Source organism: Telmatherina bonti (genome assembly GCF_933228915.1).
Source record: "Telmatherina bonti genome assembly, chromosome: 18".
NCBI lineage: Eukaryota > Metazoa > Chordata > Actinopteri > Atheriniformes > Telmatherinidae > Telmatherina > Telmatherina bonti.
This window is the reverse complement of record NC_136616.1, coordinates 36451210-36478026: the sequence shown is the minus strand read 5'-3', so window position 1 is coordinate 36478026 and position 26817 is coordinate 36451210. Positions and strand designations below refer to the sequence as shown.

At 45.6% G+C, this 26817-nt stretch overlaps 2 protein-coding genes across 3 annotated transcripts; one reads left to right on the top strand and one right to left on the bottom strand.

Annotated features, from left to right (window-relative positions):
• Positions 1–686: 686 nt before the first annotated feature.
• On the bottom strand, positions 687–8447 carry LOC306769084 (uncharacterized protein; the record flags this gene model as incomplete). Its single annotated transcript, XM_079257597.1, has 3 exons — positions 687–734; positions 5318–6355; positions 8331–8447. The coding sequence occupies 3 exons, from the start codon at positions 8445–8447 to the stop codon at positions 687–689; spliced, it is 1203 nt and encodes a 400-aa protein (XP_079113723.1).
• Positions 8448–13908: 5461 nt separating this feature from the next.
• On the top strand, positions 13909–21533 carry prelid1b (PRELI domain containing 1b). 2 transcript variants are annotated; one of them, XR_013771676.1, is made up of 7 exons: positions 13909–13941; positions 16689–16801; positions 16947–17172; positions 17275–17388; positions 18674–18752; positions 18851–19021; positions 21422–21533. XR_013771676.1 is itself a non-coding variant. In XM_079257947.1 (6 exons), the coding sequence occupies exons 2-6, from the start codon at positions 16710–16712 to the stop codon at positions 18961–18963; spliced, it is 624 nt and encodes a 207-aa protein (XP_079114073.1). In that variant the 5' UTR covers positions 13909–13941; positions 16689–16709; the 3' UTR covers positions 18964–19243. The 2 variants fall into 2 exon arrangements, 1 of the variants encoding a protein (XP_079114073.1); XM_079257947.1 differs by lacking the exon at positions 21422–21533 and having other exon boundaries at positions 18851–19243.
• The last annotated feature ends 5284 nt before the right edge of the window (positions 21534–26817 follow it).

Here is a 26817-nt window from a genome sequence, read left to right as displayed (position 1 = left end):
TGATGATGATGATGATGATGATTCAAACCCATCACACTCCAAGCTGCCTGTAGCTAAAAGCTAACCAAGCTAACCTGGAGCTAATGAAGCTAACCAGCTAACCAGAGTAGCTAAAGCTAAGGTGCGGTGTTCGCCAGCTACAAACCGCGGTTGTGCTACACTCTGTGCTACATGTCAATCAAAAGCAGACGCGGAATTTAAAGATTAATTAACATATAAATGGATAAGTTATAAAATAATGTCAGCATTACGTAGCGGATACGTCTGTCAGCATCCAGGTTGCCTTGGAAACGTAACAGATGTCCGGGTTTGTTGAAGCCTGAGCCAGGCCTGTTGGCGATGTTAGTTACGTCATTTATGGATATTAAAGTGATTTTTCCACCTCGGGTTCATGTGGAGCTGCAGTCCCATTTGATCAGCGGTGATAAAGTCCCACAGGGATCAAACGCTCGTTTTTACAGTGTTTACGAAGATGGTTTTCTTCCTCGTCTTTCCTGTGATCACACTGCTCTCCTCCTCCTCCTCTCTCCAGTGGGATTCCCACTCCAGCTGAGACTGGATTTGTGGGCTGTAACTGGTTTTCCACTCGGGATTTAAATCCCGCTGTGAAGCTTCTGGTTCAGTTCTCGAAGCTGTGGTCCGTGTTGGTGGCTTCCTGCTCGGATCGCGGCGCCGCTGCCGGAGGGCTAGAAGAACCAACGAAATGCTTCGCCTGTTGGGACGGAGGGCGGCCGCTGTGAAAGAAAACAAAACAAAAAGTGTTTTTATGTTTGTTTTAACAGCTTCCAGGACTTCTGGTTAAAAACCAAGCTGGACCGTTCTATGAGCCCTTCAAACTGTTTTAAGATCCCGCTACCTCCAATAAAACAAACTCAGCTCTTACATTTTTTTGTAGGAAGTTTTTTAGCCAAACTGTTTATTCTGGGAAGTTTTCTCAACATAAACTAAGAGGCAGACAAACAGAAGATCATCAATGAAACATTGTCACAAAACAAAGAGTCACGTTTAAATGAAAATAAACTGGAACTTCAATGTAATGCTCGACTGGTGTAGGCAGTCAGTTCAACACATTCTTCATTTGATCGTTTTAATATGATCCTTTTTGTTATGAAGCAGATTGACGGGTTCTGTAACGTACAAGAAATACAGAAAAGTCACTTTGTGGTTGTTTATTGTGTGTCCCGATCCTCCGCAGTGCAGCAATATTTACAGTGACCAGCGAAATATTTACAATGTTTACATCGGTTTCTCACCAAAGGTTTTACGCAATTTTTGGGAAAAGTACAGATTTGTCATTTTAAAATCCTGGAAAGCACAAAGTTGGAGTCGTGGCGCCGTAAGTCTGCCGTTAAAGTAACTTTTTGTACACAGTTAGTGAGGTTAGCAACAGCAACGTGTTCACAACAAACGTGTTTTGAGCGTCAAAAACGTTTAAAATGCTGAATGCTCGCTGATGGTCACAAAACTGTCACTTTTGTGTCCAACGCCAAATCCTGCCGCGTTTGCTGCTTGTCAGGAGTAAGCGGCAAACACGGCAGAAAAGAGAGGAGGGAAAGGCGGAGCTTTTCTTCCGGACAGTCTGAATGATGGCGGTGCAGTAGAGAGAGCGGCATGGCTTTATTCAATAAATTAAGCTAGAGATCTTTGTCCTAGGGCTAGGCAAGGTCCTTTCTGTTCCGATCACAATTATAAAAATCTTAACAGTCATAGATGACTGGCTTTGCACATACCAAAATGATTAGCTTTTCCTCCATTTTTGACTTTGTCTTGCTGAAAAATGAGCCGAGACGTATATCGCTCTGATTGGCTGACGCCCTGCGTCAAGCGGCAAAAGTTCGGATTTTCCATCCATGGTGTTTGCAGCGCGTTCCGCGCGTCAATCTTATAAAAGACTTTTTAAATTTTTGGCACGTCACGCCGCCATGCCAAACGCTGAAAATGTGCCACGAGAAAGCTTGACGCCTCCTAGACGCACCTCCACATAGACTTCACACTCTTGACGCTCAAAACGAGTTTGGTCTGAACACACCGTTAATCTGATCCCAGATTTAACCGAATCCGAACTTCTACCGTCTCCATGTTTACCATTTTGTTTACCTCCATCAAATTCAACAACTCTGTCCAGTTTGAGACCTCTGGTGCGCCTCCTAGTGGTCTCTTCAGGCAGCAAACAGGCATAGAAATGGTTAATTGTCCGCCTGGAGAAACGAGAACCTTTTTCTGGGGACATCTCACAGCACTATCGTGTGATTGGTCGAACATTGGAGGTGTGTGTGGTTAAATCCTCCCACATCCTCCACGAGAAGCGGGAACTTTCATCTTGACCTGAGAAGAAAATGACGTCATTTTGTTCTCCCGGACGTGCTTCTCAACACATTGGCTGGCAGATGTTTATCCTTGCGGGGCTCTGGGAAGTATCGTGTGATTGGTCGGACATTTGAGGAGGGCGTGGTTAACTATGAAAAGCAGGATGCGGAAAGTTACTGCTTCAATGTTTTTGCTGTTGCAGGTAAAACAGATTGTTTTCATAAAATAGCTGATGGAGGTGGTGAGAGAACAGTATGCAGCCGCACGTACACCCCTCCCTGCCGCGGACGAAGTTTTTCATTTAATGTGAAATAACCGGGTTCATTGCACATAAAGTGGACATTGTAGCGATCCCCGCTCCGCTCCAGATGAAGCTTCTCGAGGAGGATGAATGAACCTGACAAAAAATAATGTTTTTCTTGTTCTTGCGGTGTCGAGAGCAGGAACAGAATTCTGGCTTCTCGTGGAGGATGGAACACGCTAAACACGGAAAAGCCTGAATGCATTTTCGCTAATGATGGTTGAAAAGATGGTTTTATTAAACAGCTGAATGGGATCACGGATCCATGATCCTGCCCCGTCGCAGAAGAAGCTTCTATGAAATGACCAAAACAATTTGTTTTGGGGGGGTCTTGAAGCCTCAAGAGCAGAAACAAAGTTCTGGCTTCTCGTGGAGGATGTGAAACGCCTTACACTCATCGTAAATTCAGTCGCTTCAGTCGTCACCATTTAACGGATATTTAACGCATGTCACCGCACCGCCACATTTTACAGCAAAAACAGCAAAATGCAGAGGAATCAGAGAAACGAGGAAGGTGGGCTTCGAAAAGTCGTGGAGAATCCTCCACAGCAAGTGGAAAACCCTAAAACGAAGCTGCGTAAGTAGGGCTGCTCGATTATGATTATGACGTATGAAGTTTTGATCACGATTATTTTGACTGAAACTGAGATCACGATTATTTAACACAACTATCCAGTACTTTTAAACAACGCTGTGAGTCGTGGTGTTCTAGACTCCGTGTCGTACATTATAACCGTCTAATGTACGGTTCCAAGTTGTTTAATCCGCTTTTACCGCTTATATAGAAACTATTTTACGTTGGCCTGGATGTAATTTTTATGCCAAACAACCGCTGTCAGGCTGCAGCGCGTTTCTCTCATTCACCTGTTAAAAGACGGTTGATCTGAACCAGCTGGTTAACGCGTTGCTATGGTAACGCCCCAAAATGGACGGATATTAGTGTTTAACTGGCCAAACTATGTATAGGAAAATAATGCAGCCAGTTGTAACTGACAATGGTATAAACTATGTTTAGATGAACTTCCACAACCTACTGCAGTTATTCTACATTGACCTGCAGCCGGAGCCGACTGAGACTAGCCGCCTGGGAGTGCTTTAGGACGGGAGAGGCTCCCGCTGCTCCTTCCTTACAGTAACTGCAGAACAATATGTGCCTTCAAGTCAGTCGCCAAAACACCAGAAAAGTCTCGAATAACTCCAGTAAAAGCTGCTAGATTTGTCGCTTTTAACAAAAAAAGTCTCCAGATTTAGTGAGAAAGTCTCCAAGTTGGCAACAGTGTCTGAATGAAAGCAAAGCGGCTGTGGGAGGAGTTTACAGCACAGCGCTGCAACGCCAGAGACGCTCGATTAGCAACTGAAGACAGCAGGAGAGGAAACTGCAGAGAGAAAAATAATCACAACCTTTTATTTTTATCATCGTTGGAAACCCAGATCGTACTGAGATTACAATCCGATTAATCTCCTAGGTCTAGTCTGTGGCGGTCTGACAGCAATCCTCGTATAATCTGGTCCAACAGGTGAAAACGGCGCCTTGTGGAAACTTTCTGAAAACGCAGCTATGGAGGGTCTACTTCCGGGATTTTCCTGGATTTGCGTCGACAACAGGAAGTTCTTCAAAGTTTTGTCCCGTCAGAGGAAGTGTTGCATCTAACACGGTGCGCTCGGTGTGCGCTGGGACGTCCGTTCCAGCCAGAGGTGATTCCTGTCGAAGCTGGCGCTCAGTTTGTTCTGGACTCATGTTCCATCAGAACGACCTGGACCGCTTTCATGTCGATGACACCGACTTCCCAAGCGGCTCGGAGTTTCAGGCCGACTTCAAAGCAGCGGAAAAGGGATGAGGCAACGGCGTGAAACCACCTGCTAACACACACACACACACACACGCTGCTGTCGCTTGCCGTTAGCCTCCGCAGGTCCAATTAGCGTGTAATTGAAGAAGATTATGGCTGGTAATTCACTGTCTTTCTAACACACACACACACACACACTCCATGTTTGTGTGTCCAGAGTGCACGTGTGCAGATGTGGGAATAAGTAGTGTTAGTTTGTAAAGATTCCCACAGGAAGTGTGTGTGTGTGTGTGTGTGTGTTGGAGATGTATGGAGTCATCAGAGAGGTCGACAACCGGTGTCGATGAATTATTGATCCTCGCTAATTCTCATGGCACACACACACACACACACACACACACACACGGAGATAACATAAATATTCTCCTTCCCTCAGTCCGCCGGCTCGATTTATCGCCATGAATCCGTGGAGAGCTGGAGTGTGAGTGTGTGTGTGTGTGCTGGCTGGCAGCCAGACCTCGGCAGGCAGCGAGCGCTCGCTTTTCACCACCCGCCATCTGCACAGCACTCACACACACTCACACACTCAGCGGGGTGAGATGCCTTGCAGCTCATGCCTCGCTGCCGCTGATCTGGGTTAACTGAGCCGACACATACGCCTGCACACACACACACACACACACACCAACATGCCTGAACGCACACTTACCAACACACACACCAACACGCCTGCACACACACCAACACACCTGCAAACACGCCAAAACACACACACACCAACACTTACCAACACACACCAACACGCCAAAACACACACCAACAGATCACAGAAAGTGAAACCAATCAGAACTGATTCCAGGATCAAACATATTGATTAACTTCTTCTATGGTGAACAATCGCGCCGTCGTGCATGCTCACCTCCAGCGCCCCCCCTCCGCCCCCCGGCTTCTTCTTCAGCTCTTCGCATTTCCTGAACTTGCAGATCTGATGACCAGTCTTCCTGTTGCGGCAGGACGAGCAGACGCCGCAGTTGATCAGCCGCCTGCACGGCCCGCACACGCCGCACCGTTTCCTCTTCCTCTTAGCGACCGTCCCTGACGACGAGGATGAAGACGAGGACAGGGAAACGCCCCCCGCCGTCACACCCGAAGACGAGGGCGAGGATGAGGAGGGGCACGGGGAGGAGGTGGCGTGCTGCTGGCAGTCCGTTAGCGCTCGCTGACCACCTGTCATCTGAAAGGCGCTGCTGGCGTCTGAGATCCCGCCCCCTGCTGACCCCATCGCCATGACGATGACCCCAGGGGGTAATCCCAGCCCCCCCAGGAAGCTACCGCCCATCACCCCACCTCCGTTGCAGCTGCCGCCCTCTGATAGGCCCATCATGTCCGCGTGGGCGTGTCCCTGTTTGTTTATGACGCCACAATCCGCCCCGCTGCTGTAACCGGGGAGGAAGTTCCCATTGCTAGGCGCCATGGGGTGATGGTGCGCCGTTCCTTGTGAAACAGGAAGTGACGCGGTGTGTCCGTGTTTTTCGGCTCCTCCCCCCTCGCCGCTCCCTGCGCCTCCTCCTCCGGAGCCCCCGCTGCCCTGGTGCATGCTGGTGGAGTGAGGGTGCGAGGTCGCCATGTGACCCGGTGTCGTGGAGGGGTGGTGGTGGGGGTGGTGCGTCGGCGCGGTCGCCACAGGTTTGGGTCGGCCCCAGAACATGGCCGCCGGGTGGTTCATGTTCATGTTGTCGTGGCAACCCCAGGGCCCCGTTGCCATGGCACCCAGCCTGGCGGCCGTCGGGGGGAAGATTGGAGCGGCGGCCGCCAAGCGCGCCGCAAGTTTGGCAGACTGGGGGAAGTTTGTAACGTTCATGTTCATGTTGACGTTGGTCTTGTAGAAGTTGGCAATGGAGGAGCGGTAGCGGTCCATCTCCGTGGTGTAGTCCAGCATCGGCGTCAGACCCGACACCTGTAAGACAAACCAGTATCACCAGTTCAAGTCCCGCCCAAACCGCGTCAGGACGTGTTCCATTCCCAGTAACAGGATGAAACTGAGACATTTCATCGCTTCATGGAAAATACGAGCCGATTGTGAATCTGATGCGTCACGAAAAAGTATTGTTCGCATCTCTTCTTCTTCATTCAACATGTCTGTAAACGTCTGGGAAGTCAGGAAACCAGTTACCGGAGGTTCTTTATGCTGGTCTGATGAAGGATTCCAGCTGCTCTACTGGAACTGGTTGCTGGATTTCAGCCTCCATGAAGCTCCAGATGTTTTGTACTGGTGAAGGGTCTGGAGTTTTGTACTGGTAAAGGGTCTGGAGTTTTGTACTGGTAAAAGGTCTGGAGTTTTGTACTGGTAAAAGGTCTGGAGTTTTGTATTGGTAAAGGGTCTGGAGTTTTGTACTGGTAAAAGGTCTGGAGTTTTGTACTGGTGAAAGGTCTGGAGTTTTGTACTGGTGCAATAAGGTTGTTGACAACCATCCAAAAACACCAGAAGAAGAATAAAAACTGTTGTTTTTTTTAAACAGTTCTCAACTTCTTCTTTGTTTTGGAAGTTTCTGCGTTGTCTGAATAAAACACTTTGTTACCGGGGGCAATGCTGCAACTAGAAATACTAATGAAGAAGAAGACATGAAAAACAAAGAAAAGTGGTTGATCGGAAAGTTTAATGCAGGACAACTTGTGTTTCCGAAAGTCTAAAGTCCATTTCTGCTCCTTTACGTTTCTAACGTTGTCCAACATCGTCGTCCTCATACTTCTGTTTTTTATGTTGCCATGGTTTGTAGGTCAGTTCATCCACTAGTGGGCAGTGCTGAGTTCAGGTTCTGACACAAGTTGGTAGCGGTATTGTTGGTTATTTTTTTGTGTCCCAACTTCTTCTTTGGGTGCTTTTTATTTTGCGGTTTCTTCCTTTTTCCTCTTCTTCTCTGGTTTGTTCCATTCTCTGGTTGTGCATCAGACATTTTTACAGACATGTTGCTGCATCATGGACTCGACACATCGCTTATTTTCCAGTCATTTTCTATGGAACATCTGCTCCGAGAGGAACCAGTTGAGGTGACTCGGGCATCTGGTCAGGATGCCTCCTGGACCTCCCTGGTGAGGTGATCCATGCACGTCCCTCTGGGAGGAGACCCCGGGGAAGACCCAGGACACGCTGGAGGGATTATATCTCTCGGCTGGCCTGGGAACGCCTCGGGATCCCCCCACAGAGTTGCCAAATGTGGCTGGGGAGAGGGAAGTCTGGGTTTCCCTGCTTAGGCTGCTGCCCCCGCGACCCGACCCCGGATAAGCGGCAGAAGATGGATGGAGGAACTTGTCGCTGCAAAGCGACAGGAGACATTCGTGCATGTGAAATTTTGCCCTTGCTGACGTAGACGTGTGCGCGGGGCCTTGTGACGTAACACAATAAAGTTGTAAAATGATCACCTCTTGTCTCGCAGCTCTACAACCAATCAGTGAGGGTTTCACTGACCGATCAACTAAAATCTGGATTTTTCTGGATTGTCCTCGAGATCTGACAGGAAACAATGACATTCACCTGGACGTTTCCTTGTTTTTCAAACAGAACTTTGAAAACTTTGTTTTTGTTTATTTTGTCAAGTCGAGTAAACAGCGAGATATCTGTCAGAACAAAATCTCCCGACTTGTCATCCTTCATGCTTCATCTGCCCCGGACTGCAGTGGAAACGCCAGAATTCCCTCCAGTATCAGAACCAGTCACATATCTTAGGGAGTCGCGCCGTTTGTCGCATCCCGTGTGTTGGGTTTCCCAAAGGTGGCGATGACTTTCGCCTGTCGTTGTCGAGCCATCAGATTCACAATCAGCTCATGTTTTCCATCAGATGATAAAACGTCTCAGGACGGTTTGTTCTGGTAAAATTCTGGTCCAGACGAAGCACCAATGTCAGACCCGGTTCAGGTTTGAGCCAAAAACTCACCTGTCCCTGCCCGCCGTAACCGTGGTGATTTGGGTGATGGTGAGAGGGAGCCGAGCTTCTCTGTAGCATGGAAGAGATGTCACTCTCCACGCACACGCTGCTCGTCATGCCCGACATGACCTCACACGCACACACAAACGTACAAGCGTGCACGTACGCTCAGCAGGCAGCTAGCTCTGCGAGGTCGCCACGTTGTCTTTCTGTCAATGAAAAGAAAAACAGCAATTATTAAACGTCAAACAAATTCACGCTGATTAAACTTCTCCTCAGGTTTAATCAGGTCTCAGACCGTACACCGTACTGTCCAGAGTACATAGCTACGTTAGAAATCACATCGACAGGCATCAACTTCCAGCCGCTAAAGGTGAAGTGCAGTTCCCTCCTCATCTACTGGGGGCTCCAAAACAGAGCAAATCCCCATAGACTCCCATGTTAAAAAAGACCAACTTCACAGCAGGAATAAACATGTTTACAGCAGGAATAACATGTTTACAGCAGAAATAAACATGTTTACAGACTGGTACATTTTTTTTTTAGGTTTAATCGGTCAGGTTTACCTTCATGACAACTGTGTGGAGGGGTGAAATTTGTTTTTATAACTATTTTCATTGAAATTCAGCATAATAAGGGGTGTGTCCTTTTGATTGACATGGACCTGATATCCCGCAGCACAAAGGCAAAATGTAGCACAACTCCATTTTTTAGCCAGCTAACAACGTGACTTAGCTTTAGCCCGTCTACCTCTGTTAGCTAGTTAGCTCCGGGTTTGCTTGGCTAGCTCTTAGCTACGGGCAGGTTGGAGTTCGCTCAATGTCAATGTTAACAAAATAGTTCACCCAATAGGGAACTTGTAAATTCTTCAAGCAGGATTAAGCGTTCAGCCAAGTGATAATGATATACATGTATGTACGAGTGTGTGTGTGTGTGTGTGTTATGTTATGCCTGGGGTTGGGGTGGGGCAGTTAATAACTCTTCTGTTTAGATGGTATTTAATCCTGAAATTCTGCAAGATTAGAAGCATGTCCTTTTGATTGACAGGTACCTTTTATCTGCCGGCAAAAAAAGCAGAGCAGCCCAACCGTGGATTTTACACGACTAACTGTGAGCCTTAGCTTCAGTCTGCTTACCTCTGTTAGCCGGTTAGCTCTTAGCTGCAGGCAGATCTGAGCTAACAGCACAGTAGCTTAAGCTCTTCTATCTCCTTTAGCTGGTTAGCTCAGTTAGCCCTTAGCTACCTTAGCTACAGGCAGATCTGAGCTAACAGCGCAGTAGCTTTTAGCCCTTCTATCTCCTTTAGCTGGTTAGCTCAGTTAGCCCTTAGCTACCTTAGCTACGGGCAGATCTAAGATAATAGTCTGCCTTAGCTTCAGCCTGCTTACCTCAGCTAGCCGGTTAGCTCTTAGCTACAGGCAGATCTGAGCTAACAGCATCCCATAGCTTTTAGCCTGTCTATCTCCTTTAGATGGTTAGCTCAGTTAGCCATTAGCTACCTTAGCTACAGGCAGATCTAAGCTAATAGCCTGCCTTAGCTTCAGCCTGCTTACCTCTGTTAGGCGGTTAGCTCTTAGCTACAGGTAGATCTGAGCTAACAGCGCGTCATACCTTTTAGCCTGTCTATCTTTGTGAGCTGGTTAGCTTAGTTAGCCCTGAGCTATCTTAGCTACAGGTTGCTCAGCTTGATAGATGTCAATCATCCACCCCGTACTTACACCCCCCTCCACTGTTATTCTTTTTTTTTTTCTTTTTTTCCAGAGTGATGACACAGGTGATGCTGCCATGGCGACAGTAGGAACCTGCAGGTGACATCAGGCTCCTCCCATCTTTTATACATGACAGGAATGCATTGATTTTTTTCATCAAAAGATATGAGTCAGGAGTCAGTTTTAAGTTTTAATAATTTGATGGACGAATGTTTTGTTTTTACTTTTAGACGCGTAAAACATAATTTATCGTGTATTTTCTGTCTGAATTAATCAGTTGCTGTTAAATGACTAAATGAAACACAACTTACAGAACAACTCACCCAACCTGAAAAAAAAAGTTCCATAAAAATAAACTAACTAGTAATAAAAGGAAATCTGCGGAAGCGCCCCTGAACAGCATTCTGATTGGACCCTGCTAGTGTCCTGTTGGGATACGGGACCTGGTAGCCGTGACGACCAGGAACCAGAATCATCCCTGTTTTGTTCACCTCATCTTTATATCTGGAGCTTTTCTTCATTTTGTGGTGTTTAAACCGCTGACCTCTGACCTCTCCGCGTGCACGCACACACCTGGACAAACCATACGTGAAACCTTCAGTGTGTCGTGAACGTGCGCGCGCGCGAGCGAAACGGAGACCAGATGTGTGAATGAGAGTGAAATGTGTGTTTTTCTGAAAGGAAAACAGGATGAGCGCGCGAGCGTGAGAATGTGTGTGAAAATGTGTGTGTGTGTGTTCTCTCCTCCCCTCCCCTCCCCTCCCCTCCACCACCACACTCCCCCGAGGCGTAACTAATTACCCTGTCTGGTCAACCGGGCCGGCGCGAGCTCCGACAGAAGGTCACGGTGGCCACCGGCCGCGAGGGGAAACGGCTCTCCCACGCGACACATTAACACCTCCCTCCCTCCTCACCCCCCTCTCTCAGGAGCAGAAAGGGAGGGAGGTGAGGAAGGGGGGGGGGGGGGGTGAGGAGGAGGGGGTCAGTCGGAAAAAAAATGCCCCGATAAGAAGCGATAAATACCGTGAACGCAGCATGCGGTCCAACAGCTAGAGGAGGAGTAAGGGAGAAGATGGACGGCGCGTGCTGCTGCTACTTACCGGCCCCGCGAGGAGGAGGAGGAGGAGGAGGAGAAGAGGAGGAAGGAAGAGGAGAGGAAGAAGACCGTCTGGGAATTAGCCCGCCACGGATCATGGCTGGCGGGGAAGGAGACAGAAAGAGAGGAGGGGAGGAGGTGGGGGGAGAAAGGAGCACCGGGAGGGATTTGTCGGTCTGTTGGTACCGAGGAGGAGGAGGTGGAGGAGAGGGAGGGGGGTGGGGTAACGGATAACGGGGGGCGGATGGATAATCACCTGGGCTTGGCACGAGCGAGCGCGAGGCGGAGAGAGAGAGAGGGAGAGAGAGAGGCGGTCCGCGAGCCCGGTGGGAGCGGGAAGCGGAGACCCCGCAGGGGCGGGAAAAGAGACGAGCTCGAGGAAGGAACGAGGAGGGGGAGGGGGGAATAATGGCGGAGGTTATGAACGGATACGTGCGTCGCTCTCGCGCCAGAGAGAGGGGAGGGCGGCAGGGGGTACACGCGACGCTGATGTTCGCTAACAGAGAGGGGAGGGCGTGTGAATGTGTGTGTGTGTGTGTGTGTGTGTGTGTGTGAGAGCGCTGGCTCGTGCCCTCCGCCGTGTCTCCTGCTGCTGGCGGCGCCCGTGGCGGTGCGCGGTGTGAACAGTCTGATTGGCGCGGAGACGAGGTGAGGAGGAAACAGGAGGCGCGAGAGCCGGCAGATGATTGGCTGCCCGCCAGCAGAGAGAGAGAGGGGTAGAGAGAGGTAGAAGAGATGAAGAGAGCGATTAAATGACTGAAGAAGTCTGTGTTTTTTACATTATTCATTCATGATTAAATCTATTTTTTAGGTGATTGATTATTAAATTAGTTTTTTAGGTATTTATTGACTGTTAAATCTGTTTTTTAGATTATTTAGTGATTAATATTTATTATTAATCAATAAATTATGTAAAACAGATTTAATAATCTGTTTTGACATAATTTATTGATTAATATTAAATAAATAAACAAATTTGAACATCTGTTTTTACATAATGTATTGATTAAAATCAAATATTCTTTTATTTTATTGAATTTATCCTTTTTTGCACCACAAAATTATATGATCAATGAGAGGTCTACATTTTGAAATAAAAGTGGGAAAATGTGAATTTTTTTTTTTTTTTTTTTTGGATTGATTCTTTAGAATAAAACGTTTTGGTGAACGTTATTACAATGTTGTAAAGTTTGTTTGTTCAGATGGAAAAATGCTTATAAATAGATGCTTTAATGGGATGAAACTGGATAGAATTTAGGTTGGAACCAAAACTTCTCTGCCGAACTGGTAAAGCTGAGAACTGGACTGATTCTTACCAGAACCTGGATCTCACAAGTCTGACAGGGGGCCAGATCCTCCCCATAACTCAGACGTCAATGGGTCTAACGAAGAACCAGATCACACCCAGAACCCAGACCTCAATGCATCTAACGAAGAACCAGATCCCACCCAGAACCCAGACCTCAATGCATCTAACGAAGAACCGGATCCCACCCAGAACCCAGACCTCAATGCATCTAACGAAGAACCGGATCCTCCCCAGCACCCGGGCCTCAATGGGTCTGATGGAAGGCTGGATCCTACCCAGAATCTGACTATGGAGCTAGGGCTGGGACTTAAGTTTTGTATCTTGTGTCTCTGTTTTTATGTCACAACTAAAAGTACAAATAAAATTCTAAAAAGTTGCAAATAAATTGAACAAGTCTTCATTTAAACACTAAATTCTCTATATTAATATTCAAACGTCCTCCCTAATTTCCGTTGTGTCCCTCCAGGACAATAGCTGCTTCTTTTTAAATTGAGATGTAAAATTAATAAAGGTACATTTTGTTTGATCATTAGGTGATTATTAGTTGTGTAAATTAGGTCAAAGAAGTAGTTTATTCTGCAGTATTTCATTCATATGATTAAAATTCTTCACAATCAACACATTCAAAATCTCAATCTGAAGAGAATATAAGAGACGCGTGATGCTGCATCATAACCTATAATACGATCATTTCTTCCCACCAACAACAAACAAAGGCATCAATAATAAAATGAGGTGATTATTAGTTGTGTAAATGAAGAATTGAAAGTCATGTAACAGACTGAATACGTTCATCCGCTGGATCATCTGGATCTCCTTCAGTTCAAGCTTGTTTTACAGGTTCATTTCTCTACATCCACACTTTCAGATAAATATAAACAGGTGGTAGATACGTCACCTGGGAAGCGTCCTTTTTGTGTCCCAAACTAAACCTGTTTGTGTTTCCTTATGCATCACTTTGAACAAATTAAACATATATAACCTGTTGTCATCTTAGCTCAGAGACACAAGGATGTTTTTAGAGATTTAGAAAATAAATATGTGTTGATAGGATGTATGGATGGAGAAAGAATCACATTTTATTTCCCATTTGATAGGATTTCCCTGTTAAATGTGTGCAGACACACAGATAAGCAGTTCTGTGAGATTGTTGCTCTCTTTTTGTTTTTTTGTTTTTTTGCACTGGAATGACACAAGTCAGAAAATAAACCATTAAAGTTGTATTTTCAGTCTTGCAGATTAAATTAGATTAGATTTGAACTTGTTTTTACTTGTAGAAAAATGAGTGACGTCACTAAACATGGCTTTACTGAAACAGGTTTGAAGACATTTTCCTGCTTCCTGACTGAGGAGGCGAAGAAACTAAGAGAAAAGTGGTGAAAGCTCCTCATCTAGCGGACAGAAGTGGGATTTGCAGGTATGATGAAGTGATCTGCATGAAGCTACCGCAGTGTTTCTTTCCTTCTCGGAGCTGCTGACCGGGCTTTAACAGCGAGCTGACTGCAGGTATGTTAGCCCCGCGGCTAGCCATTAGCAGCTCCACGCTAGCTGCTAACCAAGCGGTTAGCCTTTCGGCTAACAGGAGCTTTACCTGAGATGTGACCGAAATGTGGAAATTAAACAGCTAATTAACGTCAGATGTTTAAAACAAGCTGGAATAAAGGTAGATCGTGTTTAACCTGGTAACAAAACGCTTAAGGTTAATGTTAGCTAAAGCAAAGAGGAAGTGGTTATCCTTCATCCGTCCATTAAATAAACAAGTCAGAACATCAACAAACCACAACAACCTGCAGGTTTATAGGAGATCAACTACATATTCAGCTGCGTTGATGAGAGACGATGGTTTTAATAAGACAGTGACCTGAATTTTGGTGTGTTTGATCATCATCGGCAGCAAAAATATGGAAAACAACCGAATATAAAGCAAAAGAATAAAAATCGTCCTTCCTACAGGAATGTAGAGCCTGTTTAGCACGCTCATTCTTACCGTCATGCGAAGCGTTGGTGGTATAGTGGTTAGCATAGCTGCCTTCCAAGCAGTTGACCCGGGTTCGATTCCCGGCCAACGCAGCTTTTTTTTTTCCCCCTTGGAAAAATATATAAAATCATGGCTCTTTGCTTGTGTTTGTTGCTTTTAATGTGTTATAAATAAAGTTGGATAACAAAAAGCGGCCACTAGGACAATTTTGTGTAAGATACCATCCATTCATTACCAGTTAACCAGTTTAAAACCATAGACTCCATAAACATCCATTTACCAGTCATAAAAACTTATTTATTCTCAGAAACGCAGCTCATTTTTCCAAGGGAAAAAATTATGGCTCTTTACTTGTATTTGTTGCTTTTAATGTGTGTTATAAATAAAGTGTTAAATACCATCCATTTGTTACCAGTTAACCAGTTGAAAACCATAAAAAGCCCTTTATCAGTGATGAAAACTTATTTATTCTCAGAAATCTTTAAATTAAATGACTTTTTAAGAATAGATTGTCAAATTAAATGTGATGAAACTTTAACACATAATTCAAATTGCTGAAAGTTGAGTTGAGAAAGTTTATTTTAACATAATGACAAATCTGAAAACAAATTAGAAATTTAAACAAAAAAAAAGTGACTAAATTGAAAAACAAAAATCTCAGAAGGAGTGGGTGGAAGCAAAAGCTTGTATTATTGCCCCCCAATTATCTTAATAACCCTCAGACACTAAACCATTATCACAATTACCACAAAGGACGACATAATCTGATAGAAACAGTTCCAATAACAATTTTCAACAAATGTAATCAATATCTCCTTTTAGAATATGTTGTTTTATTTTGTATTTTAATCATCATCTTAAAGGTAAACCTACTTTAAACCATATTCTTCAGTTTCTAAGCATTCAAATTTTGTTTGCTTATTTTCTTTTGGCAAAATAATAAAATACTTTTATGTTTAATGTATCATTATTTTATTTCTAAATCACTTTCAACAGCAGAAATTATTCTCTGCTAAGTCCTGTTTTTACTTTCAATACCACACCTTTAATTTGTGTTATTTTTAGTCATACAATATATTAAATATCACAACTATACTATTGCAAGTAGATAAAACTCATTCACACAAATACTTGATTAAAATGCAAATACATTTATAATAGAATATATGAGTAAATAAATAAATATGATTTAAAATATTAATAGAAAATTTAAATGACAATTTAATATATAAAATAAATTAATATGAGCAAAAATAATGTATGAACCCAATAAAACATTCCTCATCATGTGATGTCTTTAAGATGATCATAATTATGTCTGTTTGCATGTAATTTTATTGTCTTAAACCCCTAAATAACTGTACTTTACCGTACAGTTTGGATGCTTTGTAAACAGTAAATAAAAACAGAACACATGAATTTACAACAACATATATTTATCCCTAAAATAAAAGAAACAACATCAGAAGAAGTTTTATTAATAAATGGAAAATATGAGCTGACTGTGAATCTGATGCACTTCTGTAAAAAGCAGCAAAAGGCTGGAAAAATAACCGGTACAAATAAAAACAACTGATCAGGTTGATTGATAACAGGTGTGTAACATGATCGAAAACAGAGGTTGTAGTTTCTGTTCAGGCTTGTAGAAGACGAAACGTAGAAAATAATAGTTTAATTAACCTTCCCGAGTTTTGTCCAGGCTTCATCTCAAAGGCAGATTTCTAACAGCAGACGATTTTTGTGATTTATTCATTCGTCACAAATCCAGAGTTGTGGCATGTTTGACTGTTCCAGTCAGAGAGATGTCACGTAAATAAGTTTTCATTGCTTTCCCATGAAGAAACATCAGTTTTACGAACCGGTGAGACCAATAAAAACCAGTCAGTCCACCAGGAAAATGTCTGCCTTGCTACATGTCCAGTCTGTGCATGGCGTTGCTTTCCGTACTGGTCTGACCATTCTGTAGCAGACGTTCCATGTCGAAGTATTTCCTCTGTACACGTTAGAGGCGAGTCAGAATTTGGCGAGTGACCTGACGGACTGACGTCCTCGCAGAGGCCTGTCCGACAGCCTAGAAGGCAAGGTGGACTGGTTTAGCAGAGAAAAACTGGGACTGCAGATGTTTTAGGGGCTTTCTGAGCAGGTTAGAACAAGATTCAATAAGAAAATAAAACACAAACTCTTCTGACCAGCTATGGTAGTCACAAACATCACGTCTACGTCTACCACGAAGAGTCTATTGCCTGAATTAAATATACTTTTCTTTATTCTGCAGCTTCTAAATGAGTTGGCCGCCATGGGGAGGTATTTCCACAGCGAGGTCGACATCAAGAGTCCGTGGCATCAGGTGCTGGCGGCCTTCTGGCAGCGATACCCAAACCCGTACAGGTATCTCCCGACCGTTTCACCGCCGCTCCACCAGTGAAACTAGTCAAAGTCACTGGATAACAACCAGTTAGAAAAGCTTTCCACCAGGTTTTACCTGGAAATCACGTTGACCAAACATTTGTTGGCAACTCTTTCTGTGTGTCAGCGCCCACGTCCTCACCGAGGACGTCCTTTACCGCGAGGTCACCCCCAGCAACCACTTGTTGTCACGGCGATTGCTGACCAAAACGAACCGGCTGCCGGGCTGGGCAGAGCGCATCTTCCCCACCCACATGGCCCGGGCAGTCTACGTCTTGGAGGACTCCATCGTGGACCCGAATGCCAACACACTCATCACCAAGACATGGAACCTCAACCACAACACCCTGATGGTGACGCGCTCTCACCGATTTATGTTTAATCGCTTGAAAGCCTTGTTTATCGTGTTTAAATAGCAATTTTACCTGAAGTAAATTTTGTTTTAATCATCTCAGACGGTGGTGGAGCGGTGTACGTTTCAGGAGGACCACAGTCGGCCCTCTTGGACCAAACTGAGGCGGGAAGCCTGGATATCCTCAGCTGTCTACGGTTTCGCCAGACCCATACAGGTGATTTATTAGAGCCCAAATGTTGGCCTTTAGCGCAGACCCCTGGCATAGTTCACCAGATTACCACGTCCCCACAACGATGGTAGAAAACTCTGGTCCTCTAAATGAAGCTAAACAAGCGTACGTAAACACAGCAAGAGGCTCACACAGAAGAGGTTGTAAATATAGAGCTAGCCAGCAAGCTGCAAATGTAAATAGTTTTTTTTTAAATGATTTTATAATAATTTGTAAGCAGAAACTCTTTAGTCTTAACACGGTGATTAGTTTCATTATGTCTACGCTGATTTTTCCATTCAGGTCCTTTCTTTTACAAGTCAATAACACACAAATAACATTCAAGCAGGTTCGTTTTGTAAACATGGGACTCCCCAGAACGCTATCAGTAGCTCACAAACAGGAGCCCTTCAGACGTGGGATTTCTTTTCTCTCAGACAAAGTGTTTTAGAAAGTATCTGTTTCTATCGTAGAAGTGCTGTGGAGCCGCTCCGCCACGCTTTAGCCTGGCATCCTGGTTCCCCAAGCAGAATAAAACCTGGTGGAGTTATATGTATACATACTGAAAATGGTCTCGCAATGAGGAAGAATCCTTCACAACATTCCCTGATCCAGATGGAAACATTCATTAATTTTCCTAGCCACTTAATCCGATGAAGGGTTGCGGGGAAGCTGGAGCCTATCCCAGCTGTCTTTGGGCGAAAGGCAGGGTACACCTGGGACAGCTCGCCAGTCCATCGCAGGCCAAAGATTATAAAAGATTAAAGATAATAATTTTAAAAGAGTGAAAAATATATGAACTAATGATTAAAATGGAATGATTCCATTTATTTCTTCCTGCCTTGGGAAGACCCTGCCTTGTCTTGATGGGTCCAGGTCTTCCTGAAGGTCTCCAGCAGCGGTTTTTGCTCCAAGTCTTTTATTCCTTTTACCCCTCCGCTTGAAGCCGGTTTACGGTGAAATTATGAGGTTTTGCCAACATCTGGTCAAAATTTAATGTGATGATTAGAAATGCGTTCACTGTGAAAGTGTTCACTGTTTTCCTTCCCACTGGCGCCAGTGTACTTGCTCAGGATGGGAGATTGAGTTGGAGCCTTCAACTCAATCTGTATATAGGCTATTATGAATTGGCTTTCATTATGTTTTTTTCTCTGTTAAGCGTCTTGAGATGGCATTGCTGTGATTTGACGCTATATAAATAGAGTTGAATTGAATTGAAAATGGAAGCATGTTTGGTAAATAAAGACTTGTAGTGATGCGGAAGCCTAAAGCCTGTCTGCTCCTCCACCAGGAGTTCGGTCTGGCCAGGTTGAGAAGTAACCAAGCTAAAGCCATGAGGGGTCTGGAGTTCGCCCTGTCCCGGATCCAGAGTGAGTCAACATCACGCCAGTTTATCATGTTTATCATGATTCCTGTCGGACTTCCTTTCGCCCAGAACGAACCTGATTATTCGCCATTATCCCCACAGGTGAAGCTCCTCTTCATCACCATGGCGACCAAGGAGAGTCATCCGACAAGCACAAGCCCCGCCCATCTCAAGGCACGCCCAAGTCCACACAGAAACCCAATCAGTTTGTTTGATGGAGCGAGGGGGCGGGGCTTCCAGCGACCGTCACCTGTGATTGGTTGCCTCTGTCAGGTGGAGTTTCTCAGTGTCCAATCGTTCTCAGGAAACGGACTGATTTAGGATTTATTGTTTTTGCACCTGTCACGTGTGATTTGGGTCATTTAGTCACTTTTATCGCTTAAAAAAAGAGAAAACAAATAAGTTTGTGGCTCATATTCTACTTCTATTTATATCTTTTGTTATTTTTTACAAAAAAGTTTTTCTTCAAATAATATAATTTTCTGTAAATACAGTATGAAATTCCTTTCTTATGATGCGATCCCTTCATTGTTTATATGTAGTTAAAGCAGAATATTATGGATCATGGTTACTGGAGTCTGTCCCATTAGAGCTGATGCATGTTTCTGGTAAAAAGACCTGTCAATCTCTAGTGGACACTTGCTGATATTAAACATTAACGTTAAACCAACACCCTGGTTGCTATGGTAACACCTTTCTTTTTACCGTTGGTTTATAACATCTGACTTCAGCTGAATGAAGGAGCATCAGAATCTTCTGCTTCTTGTCCATCAGTATCAGCTCGTCTCAGCTTAACTCGTCTCAGGTTGGTCCTGTTTCTTTTCCATTACAGTTTAGTACCAGTTCTGAAAGGGGCGGGGTTTGTGTGAAATCGCTGTGACGTCAGCGTTGTGCACGACAAGCTCTATAACAACACAGGACCTTGAGACAATCTGCAACTTGATCTGCGGTTTGCCGGCGGCTGACCATAAATCGTGTCCATCTTTTGGAACCACTTACAGTCTCGTCTGTTTGATCCACTCCGACCATCGTGGTCCGTTACCTGCCGATAGTCACTTTGGAGCTTGTTCAGCTTCTCTCGATGCTGCTGGAAACTCTATTGCTAGCCGTAGACATTGAGTCGGAAAGCTCTTGATAGATATTTTTCATTTTGTGTCGCTCCATCTAGTTCCCTCTGTATCCTTTCCTCAGCAACCAAAGAAATGTCCCCACCTCAATGTTGGACCACCGAACAGACTTTTGTCACGTAATGTAAACAACTTGCGAGTTGGAGTCGCTCTTCCAGTGATGTCACTCTCTGACCTCTGATTGGCCGCGCCCCTGACCAATAGCGGCATGCAGTCTGGCGACGTCACACACAACGCGACCATAACCCCCAGCTGCAACCTGGCAATTGGGTCGCGGCTGGATATTGGGTGGAGTTGGATGTAAAATGGGCGTGGTTAGAAGGGCAATGGGTGTTCGGGGTTAGGGTTAGCAATGGCCACCAATCAAAATGTTGAGGGGGTTAGGGCTGGACATCCAGCCCCGTCCATTCTCCAGTCTGCAGCCAAGACCCTCTCGCTCAGCTCACTTAGCTCATGCTGAGGACTTACAAAAAAAAGTATCGTTAAATGGGTACAGAAGCCGAGTGACAAACCCTTCAAACCGAGGCGAGTAAAGTTGAGATGAGCTGATACTGATGGATAAGGACTAAATGTTCATGATGAATCCTGACCAGATGATCAGAAATCAGCATAATCACATCCAACGATTTTATTTACATTTTATATGAATGGAGAATCAACTCTGCATTTAAAAAAATTCTCGTTTCACACAGTTGTTCCAGTCAAACCAGTCTGATATTTTCCTACAGATCTGGACAAAAAGTCCTCTCCCCAAAAAACATTATTTTTATTCTGTATTATTTTATAGCAAATTAATTATTTTTTTATTTATTTAACAAAAGACAGATGACAAAAGGCAAAGAAAAAAAGAACAAACTAACTTAAATGACAGGACGATCCAAGAACCATCCAATGAATGATTTTTTTTTTAAAAATTGCTAAAATAAACTTCAGGTGTTTTTTAATCAATAATGACCTGAAATTAAATCAATTATGAATCTGAGACGGTACAAAAAACTAGTAGAATTAAAGTTTGTTGTAAAATGACAAAGATTAGTGGTTAAAATATTTTGAAAATACTCTCAATACTTACCAAAAAATGTGGTATTTTTGATCAGGATTAAAGCATATTTAATGATATGACAAATTAAAAAAGTAGTAAAATGATTAATCTGTGATAACTAAACAGCAGTTATATGGAAGAGGACTTTTATGTCGAATAAAAGACTCAAATTTGTCCTGATTAACTTGTAGAAAAACCTCCAGGTCTTTGAGTGAAACACTTGGAAGAGAAATCCTCCCAGGTGAAGAAACAACCAGAATGGTGGTTAAAAACTAAAGTAAAATTACAAGATAAACACATTTTCTTTATGTTAATAAAGAAAACTTTATTTCTTTGCCTTCAGAAAATGAGCATTTCACTTTTATCTCACAATATCTTAACAGCGCAACAAGATCAGAATGAAGTTTTCGTGAAACATTTCATGTAAATACAAATAAAAAGTTACAGCATAAAAGAAAAAAACACAATAAAAGTAAATTCAGATTTTATTTTCACTTCTTTCAGGACGTATCAGACTCCAGTGAGCTGTTTTATAACAAGTTATTCCAGTTTTCATCCTCCTCTTTCCTGGACATTTTCCACCGCTGGAACCAGCACCGACCAAAGGGAACGAATCAAACTCTTTACTTTTACATTTTTCATTGGAAACAGACCGCCGCCATTTGTTTGGCTACACTGTAGAACTTCACCACTAGGTGTCAGTATATCCAACAAACTGGACCTTTTTTTTTTTTTTTTTTTTTCTTTTTCACACACATACACACACATACATACGTACAAACATATACGCACTTGCCAGTATTAACACATATACATACACATACAAGCCAACTTTAGATCATAGTAACTAAACTATGAATCTAAAAAGTTAAATATAAATGAGAAACAAACAGAAATGAGAAAACTAGCTGCTGTTAGTGAATAAACCTGCAGACGACTCGTTGACTGTGTCACATGCAGAACATGCAGAGTGGAACGTGTTCCGGAAAAGGTGATCATGCCAGTGTGACCCTTCCCACACAAAGGCAAGAGGCACGCCAGGAGTACCCCCCGAGACCAGGGCCATCGGCAGCCATCCCCAGGCGCAGACCCCAACCGCCCCACCCCGGAGCCAGCCATGCACCGACCCAGGAGGCAGCAGAGGGGGGTCCCAGCCAGAGTCCCCCGCAGTCAGGGGGAACAGGCCCCAGCAGGCCCGGACCAGCGAGGACCGGCCCCGCCGGGCACCGGCCACCCAGGGCAGACAGAGCGCGGGCCCCACGGCCCCAAGAGCCCAGAAGCAACCCCCCACCCCCGCAGGCAGAGGGCCCAGCCCACACCGACGGAGGGCTGGGATCCCCAGACCGCCACCGAGCGGCAGCCAGGCCGCACCCCAGTGCACCAGCAGCGCTCCCCGAGCACCAAGACCCTCCACGCACCCACGCACACAAACACACACACACACACGCACACACACACACACATGCACCCACCCACCTACCCACACCCACACGCATCCACACTTCCTCCTTAAACACACCCTATACACCCATTCTCTTACACACGCTCAAACTCACACTCTCCTACCCCCGTTCTTTATACTCACACACCCCCTCACACACACATCCCTGCTCCCTCTATAATCACCCATTCTTCCATACCCCCACTCTACACACACACACACCTCCCTACACCCCTCTATCCACATTCACACTCCTCATTGTACACCCACCCCATCACTTCCCTGTACCACCAACATAACCCCACATACGCACCCCCACCCATCTGCATACACCCCCCCTTCCTCCTATCCCAGCGGCCATCCACTTTCCTAAATTCTTTCACCCTGATCCCCCCACCCCCCCTCTACCCTAACATTCAGTCACCACTTCATCCATTGGCTCATGCACACCCTCACCTTTCTTTCCCAACGTGTCCCCTGTGAGATACCCCCGGGGGAGCAGGGGATAGGAGGGCCCCGATCAGGGCCCCACAACTACCCCCCACCCCCATCAATGCCCCCCCACCACTCCACACATGCAGCTGATCGAGCACCACCCAGGGCCAGCAGCAGTCCCACCCCCGCCAGGCCAGCCCAGACCCAGGCCCCCTGAACAGCACCACTCCCCCGCCCAAACTCCTCCGGCACAGCCCCAGAAATAGGGGCGTGGCAGGACCCCATCGACACCCCCTCCCTCCCAGCTTATGAATGATTGTGAAGTGTGTGTTGTTTGCAATTAAAATTGGGAAGAAGTAACCACATCATGTTGGGAGCGGGACCACCAAAGCAGCCCCGCCCACCGCACACTGCATGGCCAGCCCCCCAAAATATGTCCATGTGTTGTCAGTGTGTGTTTTTTGTGTTATGTTGACTAAGTGTAATTAAAACTGGGAGGTGAACCGATGCTGGGTGCAGCGATCGAAACCACCTTGATGGCCTCTCTCACCATCCAGATCAACGTGTCCACCTCCCAACGCCCTGCCTGTGTGTGGTGGAAGAAGGGAAGGAGGGGGGTCCGGGGATTTAGGTCCCGAGGGAAGCGCGCCTCCCTCAAGAAGATGAGCCACCTGCGGCACGAGGCACATCCCCCATTCCCGGGGCCCCCGAAGGCCAGGACAGGCCAAGGGCAGCTGCCCCAACAACCAGGGCCCTCAGCAACCCCAATAAAGGAGCCGCCACCGGCCCCAGAAGGCACCAACGAACCACATGCAAAAGTGGGGGGGGGGGGGGGGGGGGGGGCAAAGAAGAGGAGGGGCGGGAGAAGGAGAGACAGACCAAGGGCCCACCGCCCCCACACCCCTAGGAGACGCCCACACCCAGAGACACGTTGCATTCCCTTCTCCTTTACACACCAACACATTCACACCCCCTCACCATCAGCCTGGTATACACACACATCTACACACACACACACCTACAGACCCACACATACATCTATACACATACACACCCATTCTAACAGATACACGGCCAAAAGATTAGTCCACCTCCAAAACCCTACATCCCACTCACCTCCCTGCCCATCACAAAACACCCCTTCTCATTCTACCTACCCTAGAACAAACCACTACAACTCCCCACTTCTCTCACTGAAGTCCTACCCCCTTCATAATCATGACCCTTCACCCCCCTATACACCTACATACACATGCACCCCCCCACTCCCCCCTACACACAGGCCACTACCCCCCATACACATGCATCTCAATACTCCTCTATATACACACCCCTATCTCCCATGCATTTAACACCAGATTATCCACACACAAGCCCTTACCCCTTCCCACACACACACACACACACACACACACCCACTCCCTCATTCACAACCCCAACCCCCCACACAATCATGTACTATCACACGCCCCAAAACCTCCACCCCCACACCTACATGCCCTAACACACTCCCCCTTACACACAACCCTACCCCCCACAAACTCATGCTCCACTACACTCCCCATAAACCCCCCACATATAAACCACCACACACTTCCTACACCCCACACACTCATGTACTATCACAGTCCCCTAAACCTCCACCCCAACACCCCTCACACACTCCCGCATACACACACCCCTCACCCCCTATACCTTCATGTACCGCTACAATCCTCTATACACACCCCGCATATACACCACCGCACTCCCTCATACATACACCCCCACACATACATGCCTCAACACACTCCCACATACACGCACCCCTACCCCCCATACATTCATGTACCACTACACTCCTCCATACACACCCCATATATACACAGGCACCCCCCCCATCCTCAACTATCTTGGGCCCGGGTCCCTCTGCCGGGCACCAGGGCACGGACCCGCCCCCGCTGCAGCGGCAGGTCCAGGTCAGCCCAACCCCCCCCACGGCAGGGCCGACCCCCCATCCCCGAGAAGCAGGGGACAGCCCCGGGCACCGGAGCCCAGGACCCGCACCCCGCCCACCCCACAGCGGCACGGCCACCCGTCACGGAGCCAATACCCGCCGATCCAGCCCCCGCCAGCGACCTCGCCCCACCACCAAAAGGCAACTCCAACCATTGATCAACCCAAGGCCTCCCGCCAGGTCTGGAAACCTGGCCCCCCCAGTAATGAAGCAGCCAAGATCCCCGTCCAGGGGTCCACCCCAGACCCATAGCCACCTGAGCCACCCAGCCACTCCCCAGCCCCGAGCAGGATGAGGTCACACCCCCCCCCTACACTAAGTGATGGAGTTGATCACAGGAGACCAGAGAGAGTGAAATTCAGCTGACTGATCCTTTGAGGAGGCAGACATCATTTCCATGCTGATGTAATCTAATAACAGATTTCTAAACTGCTGGATATACAGATTCTGTTTGCTTTTCCAGTTCACAAGAATAGTTTTCTTTGCAATGCACAGGCTGCTGAGGATTGGTTTTGCTAAATTAAACCCTATGTTATTTTCACCTAAGTGACTCAATAGGCACAATTTGGGGTTTGCAGGGATATTACATTTAAACCAGTCTGACAGATCTTTACATACCTGGAGCTAGAATCTCTGGACAGGTGGACAAGACCATAAGGCATGGTAGTAGCTGTCAATCATGTTGTCAGTACAGTGTGAACAGATATGTGAGTGTAACAGACCCATCTTGAACATCCTGTGTCCCGTATAATGAGTTCTGTGTAGAATTTTGAATTGTATTAATTGCATGCTTGAATTCTTAGTCATTTTGAATGTGTTTAAGCAGATTTGTGACCATTCATTTTGATTGAAGTTGCTGGATAAGTCTGCTTCCCATTTAGAAGTTGGGAGAGAGATGGAATCTTCTAGCTTCAATAGTAATCTGTATATTTTGGATAGTAGCTTCGGGGCCTTAAGATTTAGGAATTCTGCAACCCTTATAGGTAACTGTAAGTTTAGTTGATCAGTGGTGTATTTCTTACTTATGATAGATTTAAGTTGGTGGTATTCTAAGAATTTGGTGCTGCTGAATTCATACCGTGAAGAAATTGCATCAAATGGCAGAAAGTTTCCATTTTCTACTATATGTTCTAACTGCTTTACAAACTGGACCTTTAAATAAACAGCGTTGTATCTGTTCTCAATAATCCAAGGCGAGAAATTCAAAACAAACACTGAAATCCTTCGTTGGGTCTGTAAAAGGTTTCTAAAAGCTGACTGGAATCCAGCTAGTCCACAGTAGATCTCACGAAGCAGCACAGATCAGGCTGACAGTCGATAACGCTGAAGTAACGGAGGACAGTAAACGTACACAGAATCTACTCTTCTAAAATACTTGAACAGAGAACACCTACAGCGATCAGGTCCGTAACATTAAATATGACACATCCGTAGCTCTAACCTGGTAAATACTGATAAGTTTTCTCTATTTTACTTAATAAAATACCCCAAAACCAGCCAAAACATCAAGAGCCTGAATTACTCATCACAGATTCTGTAACAACCAGCTGGGTAACCAGTATGATAGCCAGAGACTGGGCGATATACCAGTTCAGACCAAAACGTTAATCCTAACGTTGGGAACGTGGAGCAGCGGGAAACTGTTTGAGGTGGGACATTTTTCACTGCTGCACCACTAATAAACCCGCAGCAGAGTCGCTGTTTTGTCGGAGATGTTGAGCAGAGACCGCTGCAAATATTTTGTCACTCGCTCAGTAAAATATTTCATCGAACCAAAGTCACGTCAACGGGAATGTTCACATCCGTGACGAAATTCCGTCCAATGATTTTGTGAGTTTCATTTTTTTTCAACATGCTACAAATACACAATCAACCAATCATCCATGTTTGTTTTTGCCACTTTGGGAGTTTGTTTTAGAATCTTTTTCATTTATTTGCCATTTCGCATCGTTCTTGTTGTGCGGAGTCTAAAGTGTCCATATTTCACCTCCGAGATCCTCGCAGTTTGTCATTTATTCACATCGGTTC

What these genes read in the sequence shown, in the direction of transcription:
- prelid1b (XM_079257947.1), top strand. Translation starts at nt 16,710, where the DNA reads ATGGGGAGGTATTTCCACAGCGAGGTCGACATCAAGAGTCCGTGGCAT. An exon ending in TCAACCACAACACCCTGATG is followed by an intron (nt 17,173 to 17,274) that starts GTGACGCGCTCT and finishes TAATCATCTCAG; the next exon opens with ACGGTGGTGGAGCGGTGTAC. An exon ending in GTTTCGCCAGACCCATACAG is followed by an intron (nt 17,389 to 18,673) that starts GTGATTTATTAG and finishes CTCCTCCACCAG; the next exon opens with GAGTTCGGTCTGGCCAGGTT.